Genomic DNA, 27345 nt, shown 5'->3' with positions numbered 1-27345 from the left:
CAGTACATTAAAGTGCGCCACCCAACTAACTAAACTAGCTATCTAACAACACATACACACATGCAATAAGCCCACACACATGTCTCGAAACCTAATAAAAGTAGTTTAGTAGTGTGTGCTACTTGTGTACTTTGAGATAACTGAGTTCAATTTTGTTTCGTTTCTCCGCTTGAAGATCCTGTAAAAAGTCTGAACAGCAGACGATCACGTGTCTAGTTATCTAAGAATGAAAGACATTATCTTAAATTATCCGCTTTGATTCGTGGATAAAAAAAATATTCTGGAGTTACTTAGTAAAATATTCACAGCTACTTGGCATGAAGTGGTGGCATCGAGAAATAATTACAGTTCTCAATTTGGATTATTATGTGGATGGTAAATATGTTGATCTAAAATATAAAGATTCAAAAATATATATTCACTGCTTCAAGTGTGAACGACTGTATAGAAAATACAATACACAACCATATATGTAACCCTCTCGGACCAAATAAAACAAAGAACGTCTAGGCGACGAAAACTTCATCAGCTACAAAACAAACAAACAAAAAAAATAACAATGGACCTCATTAACGTATCGTAAACATACAACATTTAGTCACGTGATAATATTGATAAAATAACGGAAAAAGGAAACTGTCACGTGATAGCAACTGTGTAATATTTTATATAGAAGAGATAGAGAATCACGTGGCTAAATGTTGTTTGTTTACGATTGGGGAATGAGGTCCATTAACACATGCTTAAGTTAAGTCAACAATATAAAGGAAATGTTTTAATAAGAGTTCTCCTTAAAGAAAATAATGGGGTCAGAGGACACAAAACTATGGGATACATATATACAATATAAAAGAATCAGACTATGAATTTTTAAAAAACAGGGACAAGTTTCATTGTGAAATATTGTTTATTATTTAATCAAGTTGTCTGAAGATATTTTCATACCATATTGTGATTTTTAGTGAAAATATTAGCGCATGATTTACACTGTTATTGATTCATTTATAGAGAATCGTAAGTTGGACATTCAGATTCTAATCCCACTGAGCTATGCAAGTCCTTTGTATTTTGGGGATAGTCCTATTTATCAACTTCCGCTCCCCTGATCCTTTCATCCAATATCCGGTCCTGGCTTACCACAACAGTTATTTGATTTCTCAGTGCAAAGATAGGTAATAGTTAAAGCTGCAGACCTCACGATACACTCTGTTCTAAATAAAAGTTTATACAATGTTACAATTGTGATTATGTAGATCCCGTGTACGACGGCAACCCAAATAATTATCAGTAACCCGAAAAGAAATATTTTGTTCCCTATTCGCATCATTATATACGTTATACATACATTATTGGATCTTTTAAATACAATCTCTATTATTACCCATCCCCCCCCCCCCGGGGATGTCAGGGACTGTTTATTAAAAAATTATTTTTTTTTGAAGATGAGGTCTCAAGGTCTCTCAGTACCACACATCCTTGGAATCAATCATATACTTGGAATTTCCAACACAACTCTCGATGTACACCCCTCCCCCCCCCCCCACACACACACAAAACACCGAATTCCAACATCTACTACTGTAGCCAGAAGTATTCCGAACGAGCTTGGCCCTTGATTGTCTGAGTAGCTTAGCAGTGAAACTCCTAGATGAGTAGCAGTTATTTCTCTTTGTTTTTTTTACAGCAAGACGTGTGCACATTCAGATAACATCAGATCTTATTGTTAGAGGAATCTCTCACAACTGGAATGTAGAGAAATACGTCTATGGTTACCATGGCGCAGAGCTGATGCGTGTTTTGGGGGCGTCTATCGCACTAGAAAAATACAGATAAACAGACTTTACAACTAATGGTGCGCTAATATTTCGACGGCACTGCAGATCGATAGAAGTGAATTTAAAACAATGATCCAATATTGTCTCATTGATACATCCTTATATTGTAGATTAACTCTTTCACTCCGTAATTATTTTTTCACGTTTTAAAGGAATTTTTCATTTTGCTCATTACTATTTTACTACCTTGTTATGATTGGACTTCAATAGCTTTGTTGTTTGTAATCAGAAAATGTTGTATTTGGTATAGACTTAAAGGGAAATGCATGCTCTTTTTATAGAATTCAAAGTCAAGTTTAAAAAGTTAAATATTAATTTAATTTAATTAGGTCAAATCAACGATGGTATCGTCGATTAGGAGAGAAAGAGTAATAGATAAAACAGACACCTTCATGTGCTAAGCCTTTGATTAAATAAATGGCGATATAAAACCTACATTTTAAGTAACATTTCTGTTTCATTCAAAATTGAAATTCAAGTCTTGTTCGAGAGTTTTCCAAACCTGGTAGTTCCCCTGGAGTTAACAGACTGAACTATAAAAAGAAACAACGAGGTCACACGTCTTTAACGAACTGCTTCATGTTCCTAATTGTAAAATGTTAAAGAATGTTCTATAAACATCTAGCCCTTTTATAAGTTACACTCTCTCCGCTCCAAGAGCCTACTAGAAATTTGGTTAGTCGCCCTGTCCCAAGACCCTATTATTGTCTCTATCTAGGAATTTTTTTTTAAATTTTAAACAATTGAATTACAGAATAGGCTAAAAACAAGCAAACAACATCTCTTATTTCCTAATGTGTACAACTTCTCTTATTTCCTAAAAGTGTACAACTTCCTGTATTTTTTTTACAACTTCTCTTATTTCTCTTGTTTTGCGTCATCATTTTTTGTTTCCTAAAAAATCTATCTCCGAAACAAGACATTGATCTAAAACATATAATTGCAGCACAAGAGTTCGCCTGATACCTGTGTCGCAGTTAGTCGATGCTGCTAAGTCCGAGGTTCGAGTCCTCATCTAAGCACATCTGTTTCTCCTTATTTTTCTTCGCCTACTTTCAACAACACTTGTTCTCTAGTCAAATTAAGTTCCTCTTTCAGATTTTGCAATTTTTGGGGCAGATGCTGTAAAGGTCATCAGTTTCTATGACCCACGGTTAACGAGGGTGTCATGGAGCCTGCATAATGACTAACTGCGTTTACTTTTCCCCAGCTTATGTCAGGCACCCATTAGAACTGGACGGGATCAGAGGCGTCCTAAATATCCCGAAATTAAAAATCCCAGTCTTCACCAGGATTCGAACCCCTCTTGTTCCCTAAAGCTGTTTTTATATGTTACGTGTCATGTTCATTCCTCAATTGTTCCAGGACCAAAACTGTCTACTTTCACATTACATTCCAAAACAAACACAATTTTATTTCAATTTCGCTTCAACGGTCCCCCGTGGTCTCTACATCAAATGTACCAGCATTGACATGCTACCTCTGATCGAACTCTGGTGTGTCTATATTTGGTTTTTGTTACCCGCTCTTGAGGCCGTCCATTAAAAGCTCTCTTCCGAGTCTCTACGTCGTTCTAGCGTTTCTTCGATCGACTCCTCGGGAGCTCCACCAGGATAATAGTGAAATTAAATGGGGAAATAATCATTCAACATTCGCATCTTTTGTCCAAGTGTTCTCTTTTTTTTTAACTTCTCTTTGTTCTTGTTTGTTTCTTTGTTTGCGCAATTTGTTTTGTCTGGTTTCCTGAGTTTTGCAATACAAGAAAAACAAATATTTAAAGCTCGTGGAAGATCTTCAGATGCAGTGTTTCCCAAATTGTGTAATGCAAACCCTAGTGCTCCGCGAGGCCTGAATAAGTGTTTCACGAACTACAGGAATAATTAATCAGTAGGCCAACACGTGAATTAATCCCTCTAAAAAAAAATAAGAAAAGTGTTCCGCTAAATACCCTGAACGAGTGAAGTGTTCCGTTAAGGAAAACGTTTGGTAACCACTGTTCTTGTGCATGATTTTTTGGTCAGGCTAATGTTGTTTCTGTTGCTGCTGTTATTATTATAATTATTATTTTTATGGAAATGGATTAATTGTCTTTCTCTGGCACTGCCAGGGTCGAGCTTCGTTTAAGGGAAACAAAAATCGTTTTAGTCCTCTAAACAGTGTCCACTGAGAAATGTTCTGATGAATGTGGCAGGTCTGCAGCAGTACTGCTCTTTGACAGGTAATAAGCATCCTCTTTGAAAATGTATCTGCGTGGTTATTCCTTCGGTTGATATAACAGCCAGGTGTATTGTTACTGTAGATAGCTTCCATGGTCGCTTAATTTCTAAGCTTAGCTTCTCATATTTTCTTTGTTTTTCAATTTCACTTTTCCTTGTATTATGGCAAGGGTTCTCAACCTGTGGGTTCGCGACCCCTTGTGGGTCGAATGACGATTTGCCAGGGGTCGGCTAATACCATCGAAAATATGGATTGTTTTTTGTCTATTCTTCTATCGCTGTGTGTGTGTGTGTGTGGAGGAGGGTCGCGGCAGAGTGGGAAATTGTAAAAAGAGGTCGCCGGGCTTAAAAGGTTGAGAGCCGCTGTATTATGGGATAGTGGTACGGCGAGGTCAATGATGGTTTGCGGATTTTTCTTTTTATTATTATATAGTGTATTGGTTTGTGTTTATTCGCTGATCCCATTCACCTTCACCAATCTCTTAGTCTGTTGAACCGTTGGGGCGCCACACATGATCCGCCTCTCTCCATTCCTCTTTGTCTTTTTTTCCTTGACAAGAGTCTCTTCAATAACAGGTCCATCCATTCCTTTATGTTCTTCCCATCACTTCCTCTGTCGACCTCATCTTCTTTTTCCTGGTACTGTTCCCTGTAGGAAGGTCCTTGCGAGCCCTAAGTACCTCAGTTTAAGTTTTCGTTTTCTGACTGTGGTCTAATGTATGTATATGGTATATGAGAAGCAGAATGTTTCGAACCAGAAACAGTGGTACCGTCAAGATCGATATTTTTTCTACAGCCACCGGTCCTGCTATTTTTTATCCTACCTGCTTGATACACTAATTAGATCATACATAGATCTTCTGATTCCCACTAATTAGTCTTAAATTAACTTCTTCGGCCACTCATTTTTTTTTTCTACGCATCATGTCGACATGACCTTGTTGATAAAACTCAAAATGCCCTACATAAACACGCCCGGCACCACCTCTCTGTCACCCCTCCCCAAAACTAGTTCCTCCTTTCCCGTCCCCTTCCCTTAAGGCTAGCTTGACGGACACAGTGCCCCGCGGCGTAACATATTTGTTGAAGACAAGGGGGAGCCAGTTTGTAGCATTATGTTTATCCTGAGCCTGTTCTCGCGTAAACCCCCCTCGCTCATTCTAACCAAAATACGCGCACGCTCGGCCCTAGCATTGGAGTAAATAGTTGCTGGTCTACTTGGGGGGGGGGGGGGGGGGTTGTAACGAGGTGAAAACTTTATTTCGTCTGCAAAACAATATGTATGTTTAACAAAAAAAAAGTGTTAGAACCTTTCCAATGAAGGAGATGCATTGTTCAAATGTTTTCAAGCTCGTGACCAGTTCAACGGCATCAGTGGTTCTCAAAGTTTGTTTTGTTTCACATGCTCTCGATGCTCCTTTCATAATTGAAGATTGTTACATCCAAGCCCAAGCATCGCGCAGGACTGTGGGGGGAATAGTCGCGGGGAAGGTGCGAGCCCGGGACAATCGGGACGACAGTCCAGAGCGCTTACCACACGACTATGTGCCCTTGAGAGAGGTTCTGTCGCATCTTCATCTCCTTGTGGGACGCGAAAAAAAAAAATCTAGATTTGAAGTTACCATTCAGTCTGTCCCTCTACTGCAGCGTTTCTCAACCTGTGGGTCCCGACCCTCTTGGGGGTCGAATGACGATTTTCCAGGGGTCGCTTAAGACCATCGAAAATATGGATTGTTATTGTCTATTCTTCTATTGCTGTATGTGTGTGTGTGGGGAGGGGGGTCGCGGCAGAGTGGGAGTTTGTAAAAAGGGGTCGCCGAGCTTAAAAGGTTGAGAACCGCTGCTCTACTGTTATGTTGCAAGCGTGTTCAAACAACTTTGCCAACATAACAAGGCAATCTTGCCTACATCACGAAAAAGATATGAAATTCTTGCCAACGTTATAAAGCGAATTGGCCAACGCTTCATGATTATCTTGCCTAATTAGCAAACGCTATTTGACCACTTTGCCTACAATACAAAACTGTCTTATTAGAAGATAATTTGCCTACATTACAAATGTCACATGCTAAGTTTGCCTACATTACAAATGTGATATGATAAGTTTGCCTACAAGATACTTTCAGCTTCATTAGAAACGTACTGAAATTTTGTTTTGCCTATTATAAAACTTGTCGACACAACTTCAGTTTCAATTATGAGACATTTTCTTAACTATTGGTCTAATGCAGGGGTTCTCAACCTGTGGGTTGCGACCCCTTTGGGGTCGATTGACGATTTGCCAGGGGTCGCCAAAGACCATTGAAAAAAATGGATTGTTATTGTCTATTCGTCTATTGCTGTGTGTGTGTGTGCGGGGGGGGGGGTCGCGGCTAAGTGGGGGATTGTAAAAAGGGGTCGCCGAGCATAAAAGGTTGAGAACCACTGGTCTAATGTCTAACCAAGCTGTGGATTATAACATAGTGGCAACCCTGTATTTTCAAGCGTATCATAACTTCTACTCAGCATTGATTATGGTTGTAGATGGGTTAAGGAAGAAAATGTGACATGGAAATTAAAGTTCCTTTCAAACCTTGGGATCTATAGGGCAGATGATGTTAAGGCCATCTGTTTCTTTGGCCAACGGTTAACGAGCAGGGTGCCATGTGACCAGCACAACGACCAACCACCTTTACTTTCTCCAACTAAAAGTCAGGTACCCATTAGAGTTTGGTAAACTCAGTGGCGCCCTAAAAATCCCAAAATTCAAAATCCCAGTCTTGTAAAAATGTTGTAAAATGCTTTACATGTTTCGGATTTTTCTTCATAGTTGAAGATAGTTTACTTCCTAATCCAAACCTCCCGCAGGACGACGGGGGATGGGAGCGGGCAGGGTTTGAACCATCGACCGTCGATAAATCCGAACGACAGTCCAGCGCGCAAACCGCACGACCAGGCAGACATCCGTATCACAATCAGATAATGTCATGATGTCTTCACCGAGATTCGAACCCAAGGACCCCAGGTTCGGAAGCCAAATGTTTAATCACTCAGCTACCGCGCCGCGACAAGGTAATTGGTGTTTAAAATCTTACTGTTTAAAGCTCTCAATGGATCTTAAAATAAGTTGGGTTTTTTTTATGTTTATATTTGCTAAACTCTGACCTCGGATACTAAGTCTGTTTTACAGTTTAAATTTTAGTGCGGAGTTCAAGTTGAACTATGCGCGCATGTTTATTTCTGCTAGTGTAAAAATAAGAGCGTCATAAATCAAAGTCAGCCGCTCTGGTGGTAATCTGTTTTCCAGCGGAGAGACACGGGAAGTTACGAGACTTACACCTGTGACGTAGGAGGGCTGCCACTAAAACCAGAGCTAAATGTACACATTTCTTAATGACGTCATTAACCTGAAGCATTTTTGTTTTGTTTTGTTTTGAGAGTATTATAATTAATTCATAGCAAATGCTTTAACGGGAACAACATTATTTATTCATACGGAAATTGGAAGTGGCCATTTCAGTATTACGATCGATGACAACATATGAATAAATTTTAGAAATATGCAATAAGCTAATTAATGAGTGGTTATTTATTACTTTAGTTATATATAGTAAAAGACATTTAAATATTGCAGTATTAGGACATATGGCAGTAAGTGTGCAGTTATTTCCCTGATATGAGCTTTGCTGCTGGGTTGTTGTTCTTTTATTATTTTGCTTATTTCGTCTCTTCTCCCATGTCAGCTTTAAATTTTGGCCAAACGTGCCAATATTGACCTCTGTGTGGTAAAAAATCAAGGACACGATAGTTTAAACTAGAACCTGACGTCATTTCCTGTCACACTATTACCCACATTGCAATACGGCGTAATTAGAACAACAGGAAACCTATATTTTCTTAGAGCTGAATTCATCAAAATGTAACTTTTTTTTAGAAAGTGTTGCTTGAAATTTAATTGAATATTAATAGCTAATTTTTATATATTTTTTTTTACATTTTCATAAACACTGATAAGTTTCTTCAGGGGCAATCACAACCTAATCAGAAAGAGCTTCCGTTAATTAGAAATATGCGTTTATTCTCTCTCAATCTCTCTCACTCTCTGTCTCTTTGTCTCTCTGTCTCTCTCAATATCTCTATTTCTCTCAATCTCTCTCTCTGTGTCTTTCTCAATCTCCATCTCTCTTTCTCTCTCAATCTCTGTCTCTCTCTGTCTCTCTCAATCTCTCTTAATCTCTCTCTATCTCGTTCTCTCTCTCTCTCTCTCTGGTCTTCTGCAGCGCTGATCACTCTTTGACTTACGTTTCCCGCCTCTCTTTAGGGCAAAACAAAATCGATGCCAAAGTAAAACTTCGAAACAAATAATAAACATCGTTTGAACTCCAGATTTATTTTCCAAAGGAAACCACATAAAAAAAGGACAGAAAATTAAATAAAATATTAAGCATAAGATTTCAACACCAAAAAAAAATAATGTCATTGTGACATAAAATATAAAATATTGCAAGCAAGTTTATTAAAAACTTGGAATTAAAGGATCGAAACCCTTGGAAGTTGTACAGGTAAGTGACGTTTCCATGTACTCTGCAGACCAGCGGTTCTCAACCTTTTATGCTCTGCGACCCCTTTTTGCAATCCCCCACTCCTCAACGACCCCCCCCCCACACACACACACACACAAACACATACAGCAATAGAAGAATAGACAATAACAATTTTTAACAATGGACCTCATTCACCAATCGTAAACAAACAACATTTAGTCACGTGATCTTATTGATAAAACAATGAAAAAACTGTCACGTGACAACCATCATGAATTAAACATGAGATCGTAAATTATATTGAAGAGATAAAGCACCACGTGGCTAAATGTTGTTTGTTTACGATTGGTGAATGAGGTCCATTAATATTTTTCGATGGTCTTAGGCGACCCCTGGCAAATCGTCAATCGACCCCCCAAGGGAGTCGCGATCCACAGGTTGAGAACCCCTGCTGCAGACATAGCTGGAGACTTGGAAGAGCTCGTGCTTTGAAGAGACAATAAATCTATATAATTGTACGCGATTTGATTTCTTTAGACGATCTTGTGAATTGTCGAGAGTCGTAATTTGTCGACAAGATTCACTCGAGCGTTTATGTGTATTGGTGTGTTTAGCATGTGTGTGTGTGTGTTTAAGAGTGTGTTTTGCATGGGAGTTTATATGCATTGGTATATGTAGTTGGGGTGCCCCGAACGGATGCACTAAGTTGGATTACGGAAAGTCAACTGTACTTTTAATTTGTTGGTTAGTTATTCGTATTATCTTGATCTTGGCATTGGTGTCGGAAGTGGAATAGAGTCGCTGTGTGAATATACATGCTACATTGTAGCATAGCGTTACTATTCATATGTAGGTTAAGTTTATGAATAGTAGCATAAAATACTTTTAGAATCGTGCGATTTTATTAAAAAAATCAGAACCATTTAATCTAGAGTTAAAATTAAATCATAGAGTTATTTGAATTTTTTTTTAAAATATATGTTTTAAGTGTAGGCCTACATCACTAAGAAAGCTTAATTGAATTGTCTTAGCAATAAAGAATGTGAAAGCGGCTAGTAATTGACTCTCCAATCATCTCCCTTTTGAGAGGCTTGCGTTTATTTTTAGTTACGACTTTGACCTATTTGGCACAAATGGTAAACAGACAAAAGGGAACGAAAAGAAAAAAAAAGGGAAAGAAGAGGCTGTTAAAGAGTTAAGAAAGTCGTTCTTTCCGGTGAGCAAGAGTTATCTCTCTAATAGCCTATTGGTTCCATCTGTCTTAGACCAAGAATATGTGTTTCTATGTATATCATTGTGTCTGTGTGAAAAAGTGTAGATGTGTGTGTACGTGCCTGGTATCCCATCTGTTGGTAGGGATTTAGTGCCGGTTTTAAAAGTCAGTGTGCCCGTTAGTGAAAGAGAGAATGCTAAAGAGAGAGAGAGAGAGAGAGAGTTAAAAGAAAGTAAGATACGGACATGATGAAGGGAAGGACCTGAGCTAGAGAGAGAAAAAGAGAGAGAGAGAGAGAGACTACAAGTGTTAGAGGGTTGAAAGAAGCGTGCTTGGCTCTCTGACATTCCAGGCCAACAGTCGACTACCGTATAGTTCGGAACATGTAAGTAACAGCTCATTACCTCCGTGACCCTGGGCTAAATAGTGTGAGTACTGAGAGGCCAGACGGTGTACACGTGAGTAAGTGTTGTGCGTGAGTTTCATTTCTATCTCAAGGTGGGTGCAAACGGCTTTTTTTTTCTACACTTAGTTTTAGTTGGGGTTTAAATCTAGTTTTCATGCATACACCTCTAAACTATATTATGAAAAACATTACAAAGTATATAACCTAAAGTCCTTTTCAAAAATATAGCACATGCAATACCGGAATGAAAATGTTCTACTTAGAAATATGGAGGCGCTGTGGCTGAGCAGCAAAGCACTTGGCTTCTGAACTGGGGTCCCGGGTTCAAATCCTGGTGGGGACTGGGATTTAGAGTTTCGGGATCCTTGGGCGTCTCTAAGTCCACCCAGCTCTAATAGGAAGTTGAAAATTAGTAGTGGAAAAATAAAGGCGGATGGTCGTTGTGCTGGCCACATTACACCCTCACCGTGGGCCACAGAAACAAGACTTTTACATCATCTGCTCCATAGATCGCAAGGTCTGAATGGGGAACTTTACTTTACATAGAAATACACTCACTCCCCCATTTCCTACAAAACGAGAGGCCATGAATCATGTATAATCCCTGGAGAAAAAGACATACAATTTTTAAAAATCAATAGCATAGAAATTTAAAGATCTAGAACATATAGATCTAGTATACGCTCTGCAAAGCACCTGACTCAGCAATCAAACAACAACAACAAAAAATACAGCATTTCTTTTATATAATTATAGCTATATCTAAAAACTGTTATTATGAAAGGTTATCTTCCCCCTGTGATCTATGAAATTACATGTATACTATATCTCCAGTCCCTCGCGATAAGATGCACTATGATTATAAATAGCTATGTCGTTGGTAGGGAATGGGGGAGTGCTGGTTTGGAAGAGAGAGAGACAGAGAGAGCGTGAAAGAGAGAAAGATAGAGAGACGTGGATAGATGGAGGATGAAATGAACAGAAATGGCGAAATATAGAGTGATAGGGAGCCGAGGCATACAAGCAACAAAATTTAGATTCTACCATTTGTTGTTAGTCGGTCGTTTATTTGTAGCTCCAAATGACTAGTACAGCTTAGGCGATGTAGCGTGACCTCCGTGTCGAAGGCGCCGGATGTAGGCGTATTATATTTTTAATAAATGAACTTTAAATAGCTTGAACACATTTCTCTAGTGAAGAAAAACTCAATATAACTTGTATTACAATATTCACAGAACTAACTTGGAAATGAGATCTAGATCTAATAGGAATGAAATAAACTGATATTAAAACAAAGTCCAACTCACAATAAAAACACGTCTTTACACTTTCATGTCTCTAGGTCTTCTGCCGTTCTTAACCATCAATTATCACAGACCCGATCGTGATTTCATCATTCTCCAAGACCAAAAATGAATGCTCCCTTTCTTTATCATCACCTTGGAAACACAAACACAGAGTGAGACTAGCACACACAAACACTCCCTAACACTGTTGGAGGATCGCGATTTCAAGGGACACAATACAATAATTATTTTCAACTTTACAAGTTCAATTACAGCCGTCAATTCGAATTTTCACGAGGACAGAACTTTAAATCAGAGCTCTTAGCGAGCACTCTTTTGCAATCCCTTGGCGATTCGATTCGTTCAGGACCGAAAACACTGTTATGGAGTGTGTGTGTGTGTGTGTCTATATTGGCTGATATAATTTTTTACAGAGATTGACGGCATGTGAGTTGTATAAAAAATGTTTTGTAAAATGTTTTACATGTTTCGGATGTTCCTTCAGAGTTGAAGATAATTACTTCCTATTCCAAACCTCCCGCAGGACGACGGGGGATGGGAGCGAGCAGGGTTTGAACCCGGGACTATCGATAAGTCCGAACGAAAGTCCAGCGTGCAAACCGCACGACCAGGCAGCCATAAAAGAGGGGAACGGCAGATGAAAGAGTCGCAGACGGACAAACGTGTCGATATCGAATGACCAGAACAGATTTCAAACGAATCTAGATTCGAGATGTACTTGTTAAATCCATTAAGTTATTAAGAGTTAATGTGTGGCTTTATTAGCTTCTATAGAGAGATGGAATGTTTGTAAATACAATAAAAGAGGAGAATTTTGTTTACAAAAAAGTTACGAGATTTATTCAAATGTCAAGTTTTTTTTAGACGACTACAAAGGTAGTTCGGATCAGCGTACCCCCAAGCTACCAAGTACCCATTGCCCTGTTAGGTAACTGACATGACTGTCTTAAGACCACACACACATGCTTGTCGTGAGTGACCCTCTGACCGTAAACAAACCATGATAGTCCAGCAACATCTCGATCTATGCTTGGACAGAAGTCGTGAAGTGGTCAGGACTGATAAGCCAAACAAACAGTGGCTACACTCGATCCCCCCCCCCTTTTTCCGGAAGATGTTATCTCCTAAAGGTTGACATGACCTCACTCCACTTTGCTCCTCCCCTCCCCCCCCCCCACTCGAAACTTAAACTAACCATAATTTCAATTCCGCCACCCACCGTGAAGTCTTTATCACGTGACAGGATCTAATCTACATATGGCACTGTGACATGCTTCCAATCCGCTTCTTAAACCAGCTGTCAGTTAAACATTTCCTCGCTTGCTTCCCCTTTCTCTGAATTTCACAGCTTCGTGTCACGGTCTGTTGACTCGTATCACTGCCCCCCCCCTTCGATTGGTGTCAGAGAAATAAAAAAAGTGGTCTCTATCCATAGCCATTCAATTAATGTAGAAAACATATAGGCCAGGTCAAAGAATCGATTTGAACATCTTATCGATTGAATAGAGATTGAATAGCGAAACTAATTCAAAACGAACAAATCAAATTGCTCCAGGGTCTACAATTAAAATGTCAAGTATTGTCAAGCATAAATGAAATATACAAATCACAAAAGAGGTGCTAAATTATAATTTAAGTTTAAACCCAGTAACAACAAATAGATGTTAATCTCAAAAAAGAAAAGCAAAAAAAAAAAAAAAAGCGTATACGTGGGAAGTGTGGTCGAGAGGCTAAGTGCGCTTGAACTAATCCTAGTAGGGGGCTCGAGGTTCGACACCCGACTCGGGCAGAGTTGTGTTTACTGAGCTGCCTAAAGGCAGCACTGAAAACCAACTCCTAGATACCCCCTTCCCCCCCCCCCCTCCACAAATGAGATTGGACCAAAGCGCTCTGAGCATGCTATAAGCATGAATAGTAGCGCTATATAAAAGATAGATATATATGGGTATATATATATATATATATACGAAATGTAATTGTATCAATTAGTTTGGATCAGTCATGTCATTCAATTTGTAGTAGATCTAGACTCTAGATCTACTACAAATTGACTAGACCAACAACAATACATCTGAGCGATTATAATTTTTTTTTCAAATGTCAAATTAGTTTTTGTTTAGCGATATTTCATGCTTTTAGCTTTCTCACTACGCTTTGATCCTATCACTTGCCTGGACCAGTTGGGGAAATGGGGGCGGGAAGAAGGAAGAAAGGGATATCTGGGTACATTTTACCGGAAATTGGAGTGGGCAGATATCTGGGTACATTTTACCGGAAATTGGAGTGGGCAGATATCTGGGTACATTTTACCGGAAATTGGAGTGGGCAGATATCTGGGTACATTTTACCGGAAATTGGAGTGGGCAGATATCTGGGTACATTTTACCGGAAATTGGAGTGGGCAGATGATATCTGGGTACATTTTACCGGAAATTGGAGTGGGCAGATGATATCTGGGTACATTTTACCGGAAATTGGAGTGGGCAGATATCTGGGTACATTTTACCGGAAATGGGAGTGGGCAGATATCTGGGTACATTTTACCGGAAATTGGAGTGGGCAGATGATATCTGGGTACATTTTACCGGAAATTGGAGTGGGCAGATATCTGGGTACATTTTACCGGAAATGGGAGTGGGCAGATATCTGGGTACATTTTACCGGAAATTGGAGTGGGCAGATATCTGGGTACATTTTACCGGAAATTGGAGTGGGCAGATATCTGGGTACATTTTACCGGAAATTGGAGTGGGCAGATATCTGGGTACATTTTACCGGAAATTGGAGTGGGCAGATATCTGGGTACATTTTACCGGAAATTGGAGTGGGCAGATGATATCTGGGTACATTTTACCGGAAATTGGAGTGGGCAGATGATATCTGGGTACATTTTACCGGAAATTGGAGTGGGCAGATATCTGGGTACATTTTACCGGAAATGGGAGTGGGCAGATATCTGGGTACATTTTACCGGAAATTGGAGTGGGCAGATGATATCTGGGTACATTTTACCGGAAATTGGAGTGGGCAGATATCTGGGTACATTTTACCGGAAATGGGAGTGGGCAGATATCTGAGTACATTTTACCGGAAATTGGAGTGGGCAGATATCTGGGTACATTTTACCGGAAATTGGAGTGGGCAGATATCTGGGTACATTTTACCGGAAATTGGAGTGGGCAGATATCTGGGTACATTTTACCGGATATTGGAGTGGGCATATATCTGGGTACATTTTACCGGAAATTGGAGTGGGCAGATATCTGGGTACATTTTACCGGAAATGGGAGTGGGCAGATATCTGGGTACATTTTACCGGAAATTGGAGTGAGCAGATATCTGGATACATTTTACCGGAAATTGGAGTGAGCTGATATCTGGGTACATTTTACCGGAAATTGGAGTGGGCAGATATCTGGGTACATTTTACCGGAAATTGGAGTGAGCAGATATCTGGGTACATTTTACCGTCATCGCTTTTTAAAGCATTATATAAATCAAAAGTGGAACGACCTGAATTCGTACTCATGGCTCAAGCTTCCTCAAGCCGAGGTACTAACCACTCTGCTAGTGAGGTGCTTATGGACATGGAAGATTGTATAGTTATCAATTGTTTGTTTCAGACTTACATAAAAGCGGCGACGTTTAAAGGGGACTAATTCAACTTCTACCACCACTTCAGTCAAGTACAATTAAAAGAAATAATTGTGCAAAATTTCAGATTGATCTGAGATTGGGTGTCGGAGAAATAACGTGTACAAACTTTTACCAGACAGACAGAGTGAGTTTATATTACCTTTGTGAAAAAAAAAAAAAAAAAAAAGCAATTTTAATGAAATGCATATGTATATGGCTTTTTATGACCCTGTGGTCTACATATTACCGGTATACGCATACATTCATATTTCCCGTAAAATAATTTGGTAGAAAATTAGGTGCCTATTCCATCTATCAACTTAATTTTTAAAAGGTAAAAAAAAACACCTTAATGAGTTGGTTTGGCATTTCAAAAATAACATTAAATTATTCTTAAAACTGACCTTTAACAGCATCCTCGCCATAAGGTCAGTTACTAACATTGTTTCACTGTTTTCGGATATATTTCTTTCGTTACCGCCCTTATTACTTTCTCTTTCTTTCCTATCATGTGGGTATTCGTTATCGTCTGGTAATCTCAACGTCACTTCCTTTTTGTTGCTAAACACGCTTTCTTTTTCCATTAAAATATTTCACTGAGTGCACAGTTCAAATTCACAGTAATACTAGACATTGCCGAGTTTACGACATTGCACGACTGTGTTCTCATCATCACAGAAGACTCAAAAGTAAAGTAGCAATTATACATAAAACACTGAACCATAATCTTCAAATACAAGAACAAAATTTAATAAAATACTCTGAAAGACACAAAGATAAAGGCACATTCCTCGTCCCATATGCTAGGACAAATTTGTACAAAAACTCCTTTTTCCCTAGTGCTATTAGAGCATGGAATGGATTGCCGGAGCTAGCCAGGAAAACCAGTGACTTGGCAGAATTTAGGTCGTTGGTTAATATGAATGACTGAATGCATGACGCGTAGGACATATTCTTCTTCATTTTTGAAGTAACGTCTCGTCTGTATTATATAAGATAAGACAAGACAAAGAAACTTAAAAAACATGATATTAGTACATCCTCCTTTTTAACACGCCATGAATGGATTCGTTTATATGCAATATATATTTTTTTCTGCTTGGATGGATGTCCGTTAGACAATATTTTATTTAATTCTGATATGATATGCACGACTCAACCTCATTCTGGGGTATGTACGAATAAAGGTCATACTCTCGCACGCACACACGCGCGCACACACACAAGTGGACTTGCAGTAGCATGCCGAGATTACGAGCATACATTCTCACGTCGTCTGCTATCAGCCCACAATGCATTGTTCTGTAATCGGGTGAGTGTCGATGCGACCTGACCTTTTGGAAACATGCCCCGTGTCATCGCCTCACGTGCGCACTTCTCTGTCCCTACCGGGGTCTCATCTCTCCTTGAGTTGTTTGTTACCATCTCTCTGCCACTTCAACAACCCCCCCCCCCTCGACCACCAGACGATGCCATGCCAATATTCGATCCCGTTAGCAGTGAGTTCAAAGGTCAAAGGTACAGCCTTGAACTCCCCCCCCCCTTCCTTGTAGTCATAGTAGCTTATTGCAACTTATCAAATTACTTCCCAGCAGCTCGTGGGAATCGACACCCTGTTGTGTCACGAGGATAAGTTCAAAGGTCAAAGAAATTACTCGCTACAGGCCACAGACAAACCTTTCCTTGCCGTGACACCTTGCAGTTTTTCACTTCGTCCCTCCCTCATGGAGAGTGGGCGGACAGCTGATCTCAAAAATGGCTCTAACGATTTGCCTAGAAATTTAACAGTTGTATATCGCTGAGAAAAGAATTACTAGCTCGTTGGCCAAAGGGGGAAAACTCTAGTTTGACCGTTATAATTTTTCAAAGTAAAAATAAATAAATGTAAATTTGGCTAGAGAGTCTTAATCTAGGTCTAGATCCTACATAGGTTTTGAAAGGACTAACGCGTTCTTGAAAGGACTATCGCTTTTTTGACATTGGTCAGCAGGTCATCATGGGGGCCATTAAACTTATTGATTTTATTTGGTTCGGAGATGCGTTCCATAACATGCGTGTCCAATCTTTAGATGACCCCAAGAAAGAAAAAGGCTGGGCAGCAAAAATCTAGTTTAATTCTAGTAAACAAAGAAACAACTGATTAATTATTTTTTTTTTTTAGTTTTAAATTTCTGATACTCAAAGTAAATACCAGCATTTCATAATTAACAATGGCGACACTGCGCCCTCCGACGTTGTTCTCCATTTCCCGCCATCATAAAGCATTGGTTGATTATGTCTTTTTTTTTTTCCTATAGTAATAAGTTAAGTACCCATTTCAAACCTTGCAATCAGATTATGTGAAGGTCATCTTTTTCTGTGACTACCACAACGACCAACCCCCTCCCCCCCCCCCCCCCCAAACTCATGTCAGGTACCCATTGGGGGGCTGGGACTCAGGAACGTCCTAAAAAATATCGTAATTCAAAATCCCGGTCTACACCGAGAGTCAAACCCGGGACCCCTCGTTTTGAAAGCCAAGCGCTTAACCACTCAGCCACGACGTAAAAAAAAAAATGAAATTAAACTACCAAAGCTCGCAAATCAAATCACTGCTGTATTCACTTGACTATTTGTGTGTAGTGTGGATGGAGAAATCACAGACTGGCTGGCAATTCATGTACCGGGAATAGTGTGTAAAAGGTTATAACCTGACAAGATTTGGGCTCGAGAGTACAAAGAAAGTGCGTGTTACGCAAACACACAAACAGACTTATAATTAAACACTAAAGATAATAATCTCCACTATATCTCACTTGCACTCGCGCCTCCTATAAATATTTGCTTGCATGTGTAGCTCATTTAGTAAAAAACAAAAAGTGAAAGCCGTTCTCTGGCATGATACTCAGGAATGCGCTGTTTTTTTCCTAAGTGTCTGAATTTCTGCCATTCTTAGGCTACATTCCCTTGAACCCTGTTGTTATTTCGGCGCGTTTTCTACCTGTACAGCAGACGATATGCACGCTGCTCTTAGTGCCAGACGGTTTAAACTAAACTCTACTGCAAGGAGAAGGCTAATTGTAAACTGTGGGTATATTAGAGAGATCTAAACATAAAAAATTACAATGTGGTTTCTGTTTGTGCTAATTACATAATTTTACTAACAAAATAAATATTCATTACCTAAGCAGCCGCATTTGACATGACCTATAAGGAAGAGTCACGAAGATTTAATAAGGTATTGTCTTCGATTACGAAGATTATGAAAGAAAGCAGTATTACACGTGACCACGCACACTCAGTTGAGATCTACGTATTTTGCCACTTCTGATGCAGACAAAGCTGTTTCCGCCGGAAGTTTATTTAAGTTTTATTTTCGTTTTCTTGGCCTGTCTTCGGATTTCGAACATTTGCTAGTACAATAATGGTCAAATAGTTTTTTTTTTTTACAATCAATTAAACCGCCATTCATTGTTACGTCAGCTGAAAAAAAGGTTACGATGGAATGGGTGAGGGGGGGATATACTTATAGGTATTATTACAAAGCTTAGAATTATAAGCTATCAACTCATTTTGTCTGTCTGGTATAAAGGTTGAACATATTTTTTTCTCCCATTTCCCATTCTCAAGTTAAAGATCAAGTCCAACTTTTGCACAGCGATTCATTGAACCTGACAAGACATGACTCAATCAAACAAAATTTAACAATTAGTTATTTGTTTGTATGTTATTTGGTTTGATTTCAAAATAAGGGGAATAAATATTAGAGAGATGTGGATATATATATAAGGATTGTGTCCCCTTATTACGTTTCGATACGTTTATTCTCCCACTTCCATTCTCGGATCAAGTTGAAATTTTGCACAACTATTTATAGTCGTTGACAATACACGGATCAATCAAAAAAATTAACAATTAGATAATCATTTAGTGCTAATGTATTAATGTTGTTTTATTTAGCAGAAAGTGGGACAAACCCTGTCATTTTCAGATAATTAACGTTTCATTCCCATAGATAAGCTTTGTTTTTTTAAAGTATTATTTTTTCTATTGCGTGTTGGATGTTTGGATTGAAACCTAATTCGTCTGTTCTGTTATTGCTGTAGAATTTTTGATTGCTTCAAGAAATAACAGAATTACTATTTATTGAATAAAACATTTTAATCCCTCGAGAAGAAATCATGAAGAAGATTGAACACACACTATTAACACACAATAGAACATAATTTCAAGAATAGATTCACAACAGTAGACTGAACATGAAGCTTGAGACTTATTGACAAAAGTACCTCGGTACATGCGCTTTCTTCGTTAATAGAATCATCTAGAAAAAAAGAAAGAAATTAATAACTTTTCATTTCTAATTAATTCCCTTTCATTCTCCAATCTTCTGTTTAGAGATTTGAATGTTCTCGAAAGTATCGTGTAAATAAGCTTCCTGTTTACACATCTCTTGAGACATTGAAATCTCCATGCATGGAATCTTTCATTCCTGATAGATCATCTAATGTTCTAGGTATATCACTATCTACAATCCATCTATGAGTTGTATCCTCTACTTTCAGTTCCTGCCCGGCTGTCTAGATTCTCCCTCCTGAACGCCCTGAGGTCTGGCACCTACGTCGTGAGCGAGCCCAAGGCGATGAGCGATACGGACACTGAACCGAGGGGAGTGGCAGGCGAGGACGAGGAGAAGGCAGTGGACAACGGAGGCATAGTCGACGACAACAACCAGGAAATCCCACTCACAAAGATGGACCACGCGGAGACGGACATGTCACATTTGAACACCTCCAAGAAGTGTCATTCAGTGCACAGGTGAGTTCTTGGTTATTACAATCTGCGCGAAAGCTTATATCAACTCACTCTTTCTATCTGTCTGTCTATCTGTCTGTCTGGTAAAAAGTGTGAACATGTTTTTTATCCTATTTCCCATTCTCGGATCAAGTTCAAACTTTGCACAATCATTCATTGAACCTGACAAGACATGAATCAATCAAACTAAAAATGAATCAATTAGTAAATTAATTGTTGTTGACTAATTATTTTGTTTGATATCGAAATAAGGGGAGTAAATGCTACTTAATGAGAGATATGGATGTATTTATGGATTTAACCCCCTTATTACGCTTTGATACGTTTTTTCTCCCAATTACCATTCTCGGATCAAGTTGAAATTTTGCACAACTATTTATAGTCGTTGACAATACACGAATCAATCCAAAAATTAACCAATTTAATAATAATCATTTAGTGCTAATTAATAAATCTTGTTTTATTTAGCAGAAAGGGAGCTACACCCTGTAATTTTCAGATAATTAGCGGTTATGTACCTTAGATGAGCTTTTTTTCAATTTTCTTTTTTTTCTATGCATGTTTTCTTATTGTACACAAGAAGATTTATGTTCCGTTTGTAACACATTGCTGTAAAAAAACAAAAAAAAAATGCGCTTTAAAACATGCTTACTCATTCTATAGCATTCTATTTGTGCGTCACACAAAAAAAGATGACGCATTAAGCTCCAGTCTCCAGTTAGAATCCAGCAATATGTCTAGGCCACGAAAGCAACTATGACACAATTAGACACTGTCTTGGCTCTTTCGGCGGTGTCGAATACAATCAATGAAATAAACAGGGGGTAACCTTCAAACTAATTCAGGAACACCGGCGAAATGCCAAAATAATCATCACTATAGGTAGTCCACACTAGCGTTACAACAATAAACACTTTTAATACTTATGAAGGGAACTGTCGAATGTCTATTAGTACAGCCGTATATCTATTACTTGTTATTCCTAATGTTCTACCCAACGCGTCTTGGTTTTAGCGTAACCTGGAGCGTTCTTACTTTTTGAAGATCTATCACGTCACCTGTCGCTAAGTGAAACTTTCCCCTTATTCCTGAAACAAATAACTAAATCCTAATCATGTCATAACAACTAAACATGTACCTGGCTGATACAGGCAACCCATCCCATGCTCTAAAGGCACAAGGGAAGAGGAAGCACTTGTACGATTTTTTTTCCCAGTTTATTGACCTGGGTAGTCAGGACGTCCAAGAAGCCATTAAGACGACCTGGGTAGTCAGGACGTGCAGGAGGCCATTAAGACGACCTGGGTAGTCAGGACGTGCAGGAGGCCATTAAGACGACCTGGGTAGTCAGGCAGATTGTGCATGCAAATTTATCGACAAGCTTAACTATTTTTTTTACAACTTTCGCTAGATCTGACCATGACCTTTCAAAAGCAATGTCCCTCCGTATGACACCCTCTGCCATTAAGCCACCAGTTTTATCAGTGCTCACCAGACGTCAACTCACTGTGCTTAAATTCTTTCCCAGACTCGGGTGAAGGCAAATATACAAATCGTGTCACGTGACGGGACAACCTAAATGAGTGGCCATAGTGTTTTCTTAGCTTGCACTACAAGTAACTTCATTCACGTCTGCGCTCACACCTCTGACCTCCGACCTCCAGCTTGTACACGTGTTAACATAGAAAAAACAACAACCGAACAGATGCTGGTAACGACTTATCAAGACAACACCTAGTCATGTGACAGTGATATTTTGAAACCAAAAAAAAAAAAAAAAAAAAGAAACTTGAAAAAGAAATTCAAATTGAAACTTGAAAAAGAAATTCAAGATAAAGATGAACTCTTTGGACTCGATTGTCTTTGTCTGGTAGAGAAATATCGTGTTTTATTTCGGAAACATGAATATTAGTTTTTAACAAATTTCTACGTATGTTCCTTCGGAATTTTGATTATCTTTCGTTTATCATTTTTTTATCATTTTTGTTTTCGTAAAGATTCTTTTGTTGCTTCCCCCCCCCTTTTTTTTAAACAGACCTAAATCTATTTTTTAAAAGATTTAAACTTTAAAGAGAACACATTTTAACTATCTCCTAGCTAGATAATTACAATCGTTACTGCGGGCATTATTGAGCTGTTTCTGCTTGATTTAATTCTTGGCTTTTTTTTTTTTTTCTTCGTTGCGGACGTTCCTACAGAAAAATAAAGATTTTTTTTATCATTACATCCTAGCCCAGAACAGTGCAGGACAGTAGGGGTTAACATCGTTAAAATTTAACATGAAACATTTAGCATGAAAGCTCTTAGCATGATATGTTGGGTTAGAGTTAGGATTCGGCCCCGCATATGACGCTCTGGTTGAGTCCTTCGTAGACCTACTGCTAAGGCCGCCTCTGTTCAGAAGTACGTTAGATTTAGGATTAGGCCCCCCCCATATGATACTCTGGTTGAGTCCCTCGTAGACCTACTGCTAAAGCCGCCTCTGTTCAGAAGTACGTTAGATTTAGGATTAGGCCCCGCATATGACACTCTGGTTGAGTCCCTCGTAGACCTACTGCTAAGGCCGCCTCTGTTCAGAAGATCGTCAAGACGTGCCTACGCTGTGCGGTACCGTGCCATTAGACAAGAGGAGGACGAAACAACTACAACGTAATGGTAATACACTGGATTGGCTGCATGTTGTTCCATGGTCCCGGGTTCAAACCCTGCCCGCTCCTGGGCTCCCACCCCTCGTCGTCCTGCGGGAGGTTTGGACTAGGAATTAAATTATCTTCAACTCTGAAGGAACATCCGAAACATGTAAAACATTTTTCAAACATTTTTCAAACATTTTACAAACATTTTACAAACAATTCTATAACTCTAAAACTGTTACGAAAATAGATATTGAAAAATCGGCAGGCCCTAGAAATTCCCATAGAGCTCATGAGACTAAAGGACATTCAACAGTAGCACCTCAACCATCAAACTAACAATAAAGTAAATTAACCCTATCCCAAGACAAATCTCGTTGAAGTGTACTTAGTTTAACTCTTTCTCTCCGTAATTATTTACCACATTCTGATGGAATCAACGTTTGCATCGTCGGTTAGGTGAGAAAGAGTTAATAACGAAAGGTTGAAAGTAAAGAGTCCTTTCCTACATGTTGTGCCTTCCCTGGCGGAAGTTGTCAATGACCTACTTTTTAAAGCCTACCACATCACTCCAACATTTCTTATCTCCTCCTTCTTGAGGCTTTAAAGTATATCGCCCCCCCCCCACCCACGCCTCCCTAATTTTAGCTTATTGTAGCAACGATCCTGTCTGAAGCTTTTAATTTTTAGCTGTGTGTTTGCTTGGAGATCTATATATTCAAAGTTTGTGATTAAAATTGTTCGTATTTGAAACTTGGAAGTAGAAATGATAAAGGGGAAACTACTCACGAATTATACAATGACATGTAATAACAAGCTCGTTGATTGGTTCCCAGGCTATATGGGGAAGCGTGGTCGAGAGGCTAAGTGCGCGTGAACGTAGCTTGGCTTGGCTACCTAAGAAGGGGACTCGGGCAGAGTTGTGTTTTCTGAGTGCCTAAAGGCAGCACCCTCTGGTCCACAACTAAGATTGGACCAAAGCGCTCTGAACATGCTATGAACATGAAAGTAGCGATATATAAAAGCCATAAATTAATTTTAATTTTATATATTAATTGTGTCCCTCCCCCGACCCCAACAAAACAAAAGGCTTGTCTTAAATACAATCGCTTACTTTCCATCGGCATCTCAATGTAGTATCGAAATATTGACTAGGTTTTATGCTGCTGTTCGGCTCCACAAACGCAGCTATTTTCAATTTTAGGGGGAAAAGACAGAAGATATGCTTTTAAAAAAAAGACGGAACTTTATTTTGGGGCTATTGAACATTTTTTTAAGCTTTATATATAGACTATGACTTTTGGGGGAAATACCGAAAACTAAATACAAAGGCTTAGCCTTGTAGAAAGCTTGCGAATTTTTCGAGAATAGCCGCACTCAGCCTGCCAATTTTTCAAAACCATTTCTTATCGAGCACCTTTGAGGTAAAAGGAACCTGTGTACAAAATTTAATGCAAATCCTTTCGGAGCTTCCAGAGATCTCTTGATAGATGAGTGAATAAGGGACATTTTGCAAATATATATGTTACGTGCGCATCTTAGTGTAAATGTGAAATGGTGCGATTGCGTCTTGAAAGGAGAAGAACAAAAATGGAGGAATATGAACAAGAAGGTGTTTCCAGTGTTAATAAAGATTTCAAGTATTTATAAAGAGTCTCATCAAATATGAAGACGTAACAATATACGTATAAGATTTTAAAGATTTTTTTGTACGTATTAGTCCGAGTTCAAAGTCCTTTAACATCATAAAGCTGGTACAAGGAATACATGATCTAGTCTACACCTATGCGCGTACGGCAGTTTTATCTTCTTCCAACAAGATTAAACGTCTGCTGAAACTTTATGAATCCAATCATTGGTCAGATTACTTGAGCCTCTTTCGGAAACCCTAATATGACGTACATGGCCGGAAGTAAAAAAATAAATAAACTAAGCTATAAATAAACAACCTGATTTGATAAGAGATGCAGATTTATGGGTGTGTGCTTGTTAAATTTGTATTCCGTCACTCAAAGTGGCGCCAAAAGATGGATAAAACTGTAAGCTGCATAAGATATCTGTGCTAGATTCAAAATGTCGGTTGTAGTTTGGTTTCATATTCATAAGCGTGAATATTAGGCTAAGTTTATGTTATGGATTCAGCTCAAAACGAAGGGAAATAAGTTGCGCGTATAACTGTAAATTATTTTAAAGTTACTTCTCTTTTATACACTGTATTAAATTGTTTTTGAAATTATAGATGTTAAAAATTTGGCAATTGAACTGCATTTTATTTTGACTTGACACAGAGCCGTAGCTAGGAATTTTCCATCATTTTGGGGGCCCGGGGTGCTTGACCTTTTTGGGGGCCTTTGCATTTTGCGAAATATTTAATATTTAATGTAAAAAAAACCCCACTCATTTCGGGGCCCCCCTCAAGTGGAGGCCGGGGAGATTTTCACATTTTCCCCATCCCCTCCCCCGCCCTAGCTACGCCACTGACTTGACAAGATGAAATCAGACTGCTGGTGGTGAAGGCAGATCTCTAGCTGAATGAATAAAAGAGTGAGAAAAAGATGAATAGTTATATCGTTTTATCAAGACCCAAAAGAGTTTTCTTCCCTTCTCATAAAATAAAGATCAAAGAAACACTTTTGACTTGATCGTCTGCTGGTATATTAAGTCGTCTGCTTCATATGTTTGCACTTGCGCAGAGGGGAAAGGGTGAGGGTGAGTTTAGGGAGAGTTTTTTCAACCAGTCGTGTGTTAAATGTTGTATATTACCGATGTGCTATGCCTAACTCCTTAACTATATTTAAAACTGAAAAAAAAGGTTTAAGTTAGAAACTGCCTTAACGCCGTGAATTGTACACGTAAATGCGCCGATGATTTATTTTTTCTAAAATGCAAAAGGGAATTCTTGATTTATGTCTTTAACCTTCCGCTCTCACGCCGCCAGGTGGCGCACGTAGTAAATTAGAAATAATCACAACCATATCCCTTTACATGGACACATGCACCGACAGGACAACAACGAAATAATGAAGAGATATACTCCATAACAAGGATGTGGCGGAGACGCCAATTAGCATACATTACAAGCAGAGTGGCAGTCAACACCCCACAATATCCATATTGAAACATTTACACGTTACTTCAAAAAAGAAGATGATTACGTCCTACGCGTCATGCATTCAGTCATGCATATTAACCAATGACTTAAATTCTGCCAAGTCACTGGTTTTCCTTGCTAGCTCAGGCAACCCATTCCATGCTCTAATAGCGCTAGGGAAGAAGGAGCGTTTGTAGAAATTAGTCCTAGCTTATGGAACGAGGAATGTGCCTTTATCTTTGTGTCTTTCAGAGTATTTCATTAAATTTTGTTTTTGTATTTGAAGATTATGGTTCAGTGTTTTATGTATAGTTGCTACTTTACGTTTGAGTCTTCTATCCTGAATGCTTTCTAAATTTAGTGATTTTACTAAAGGTGTTACTCTAGTCAAATGTGAATATTCGTTTGTTATGAATCTCACTGCTCTATTTTGTGTCTGTTCCAGTTTCTTAATGTTTTCTTGAATTGAGGCGTACCTATTATCTGAGGCCGGCCCTGCTACCACCTTCAGACCGGAAACTATATTAAAATAATATTTTGACGTTGTTGTTTATTTAGGTTGATGGTGTGTACATATCTCTCTCTGTGGCATTTTACGTCTCTAGAGACGATCTTTTCCCTTTGCAACTTCTTGTGTGACTAAAGAGGCCAATCCTTGATACATATACTTGTATACTAAACAATAATATTTTCCTTAACATTTTTATATTAGACACGATTCCTATACCAAACACCCGGATCCTATGTAAGCCATTGAGGCCAGAGGCGTAGTGAGGGGAAGAGGGGCACACGCAGCCTATATCTCTATGTGATGTTCATGGAAAATGGGGTGGTGGGGGCGCCAATAATGCACACTGCCCCGGGTGCACGTTATGCTCCCTACGCCTCTAATTGAAGCCAATTACAATTGTGTTCGTGTGAATTAGCGAGTGTAATTAAAGCTTTTAAAAAAGGTATTCAAAAAATCTAAAACACAAAATCAATTTTCGAACCAAAACAAAAAAAAGCGGAAGTGACGGAAAGGTGGGGGAGGCCAAATGGCTGTTGATGTTGTTTTCCTTTTCATTTTTAATTTGCTGTTTTCATTGACATTCAAGAATCGCACAAGAAAAGTCGTGAAGATTTTTTTTTATCTATCCCATTCATACATGAGAGTTAAGATTAGAGCGCAATAGAATGATTTCTAATGTGTGTGTTTTTTTTTCTTCTTTCTACTTGTCTTAAGAGCTGTCTAAGACTCTTGGAACTTTAGGTCTAAGGAACTTTTCCTCCACCTGCCTGTCTGAACAAACGTCTGTCTGGGGAATATCCAAGCAGATGTAAATTATTATATCTCTATTACCGATGGCTCATATCCCAAAGTGCTTGGATTAGAAGCGAGGCCAATGGCCTAGCACACCTATATTCCTTCTCTGTACCACATCAGCTGTGCAGGTGTTCGTCATAAAAAACGGTCCTTTAAGGAATAGTGTGTGGTTAGTGGCATGTTTAATCCGTGTAATCGTAACACATTTCCAATAAGGATCAGATCTTTTCAAGAAATGGTTCAATGGTGAAGTAAGAGCTCGTTAAAAAAAAACAAAAAAAACAAGCCAAATGCAAAATAAAATCCTTTTAAAATATAACAAACCTTATATTAAGTGTGTCAATTAGTTTGGATCAGTTTTGTAATTAAATTTGTAACAAGCCTC

The 27345-nt window shown here is 38.8% G+C and overlaps 1 protein-coding gene across 6 annotated transcripts in view; it reads left to right on the top strand.

The window, feature by feature from the left end:
* The window catches only part of LOC106061469 (proton channel OtopLc-like), a 73123-nt gene that overhangs the window by 29735 nt on the left and 16043 nt on the right, over positions 1-27345 (top strand). For 4 of the 6 annotated variants that reach the window (XM_013219624.2, XM_013219623.2, XM_056037528.1 and 1 more), the window contains one exon: positions 19681-19933. In XM_013219624.2, coding sequence (XP_013075078.2) covers positions 19681-19933 — 253 coding nt within the window. Of the gene's footprint in view, positions 1-10100; positions 10286-19680; positions 19934-27345 lie in introns of those variants that run through there. The other 2 variants (XM_013219628.2, XM_013219626.2) reach the window with 2 other exon arrangements.

This window comes from Biomphalaria glabrata, chromosome 8 (genome assembly GCF_947242115.1).
Source record: "Biomphalaria glabrata chromosome 8, xgBioGlab47.1, whole genome shotgun sequence".
NCBI lineage: Eukaryota > Metazoa > Mollusca > Gastropoda > Planorbidae > Biomphalaria > Biomphalaria glabrata.
This window is presented reverse-complemented; position numbering and strand designations above follow the sequence as displayed.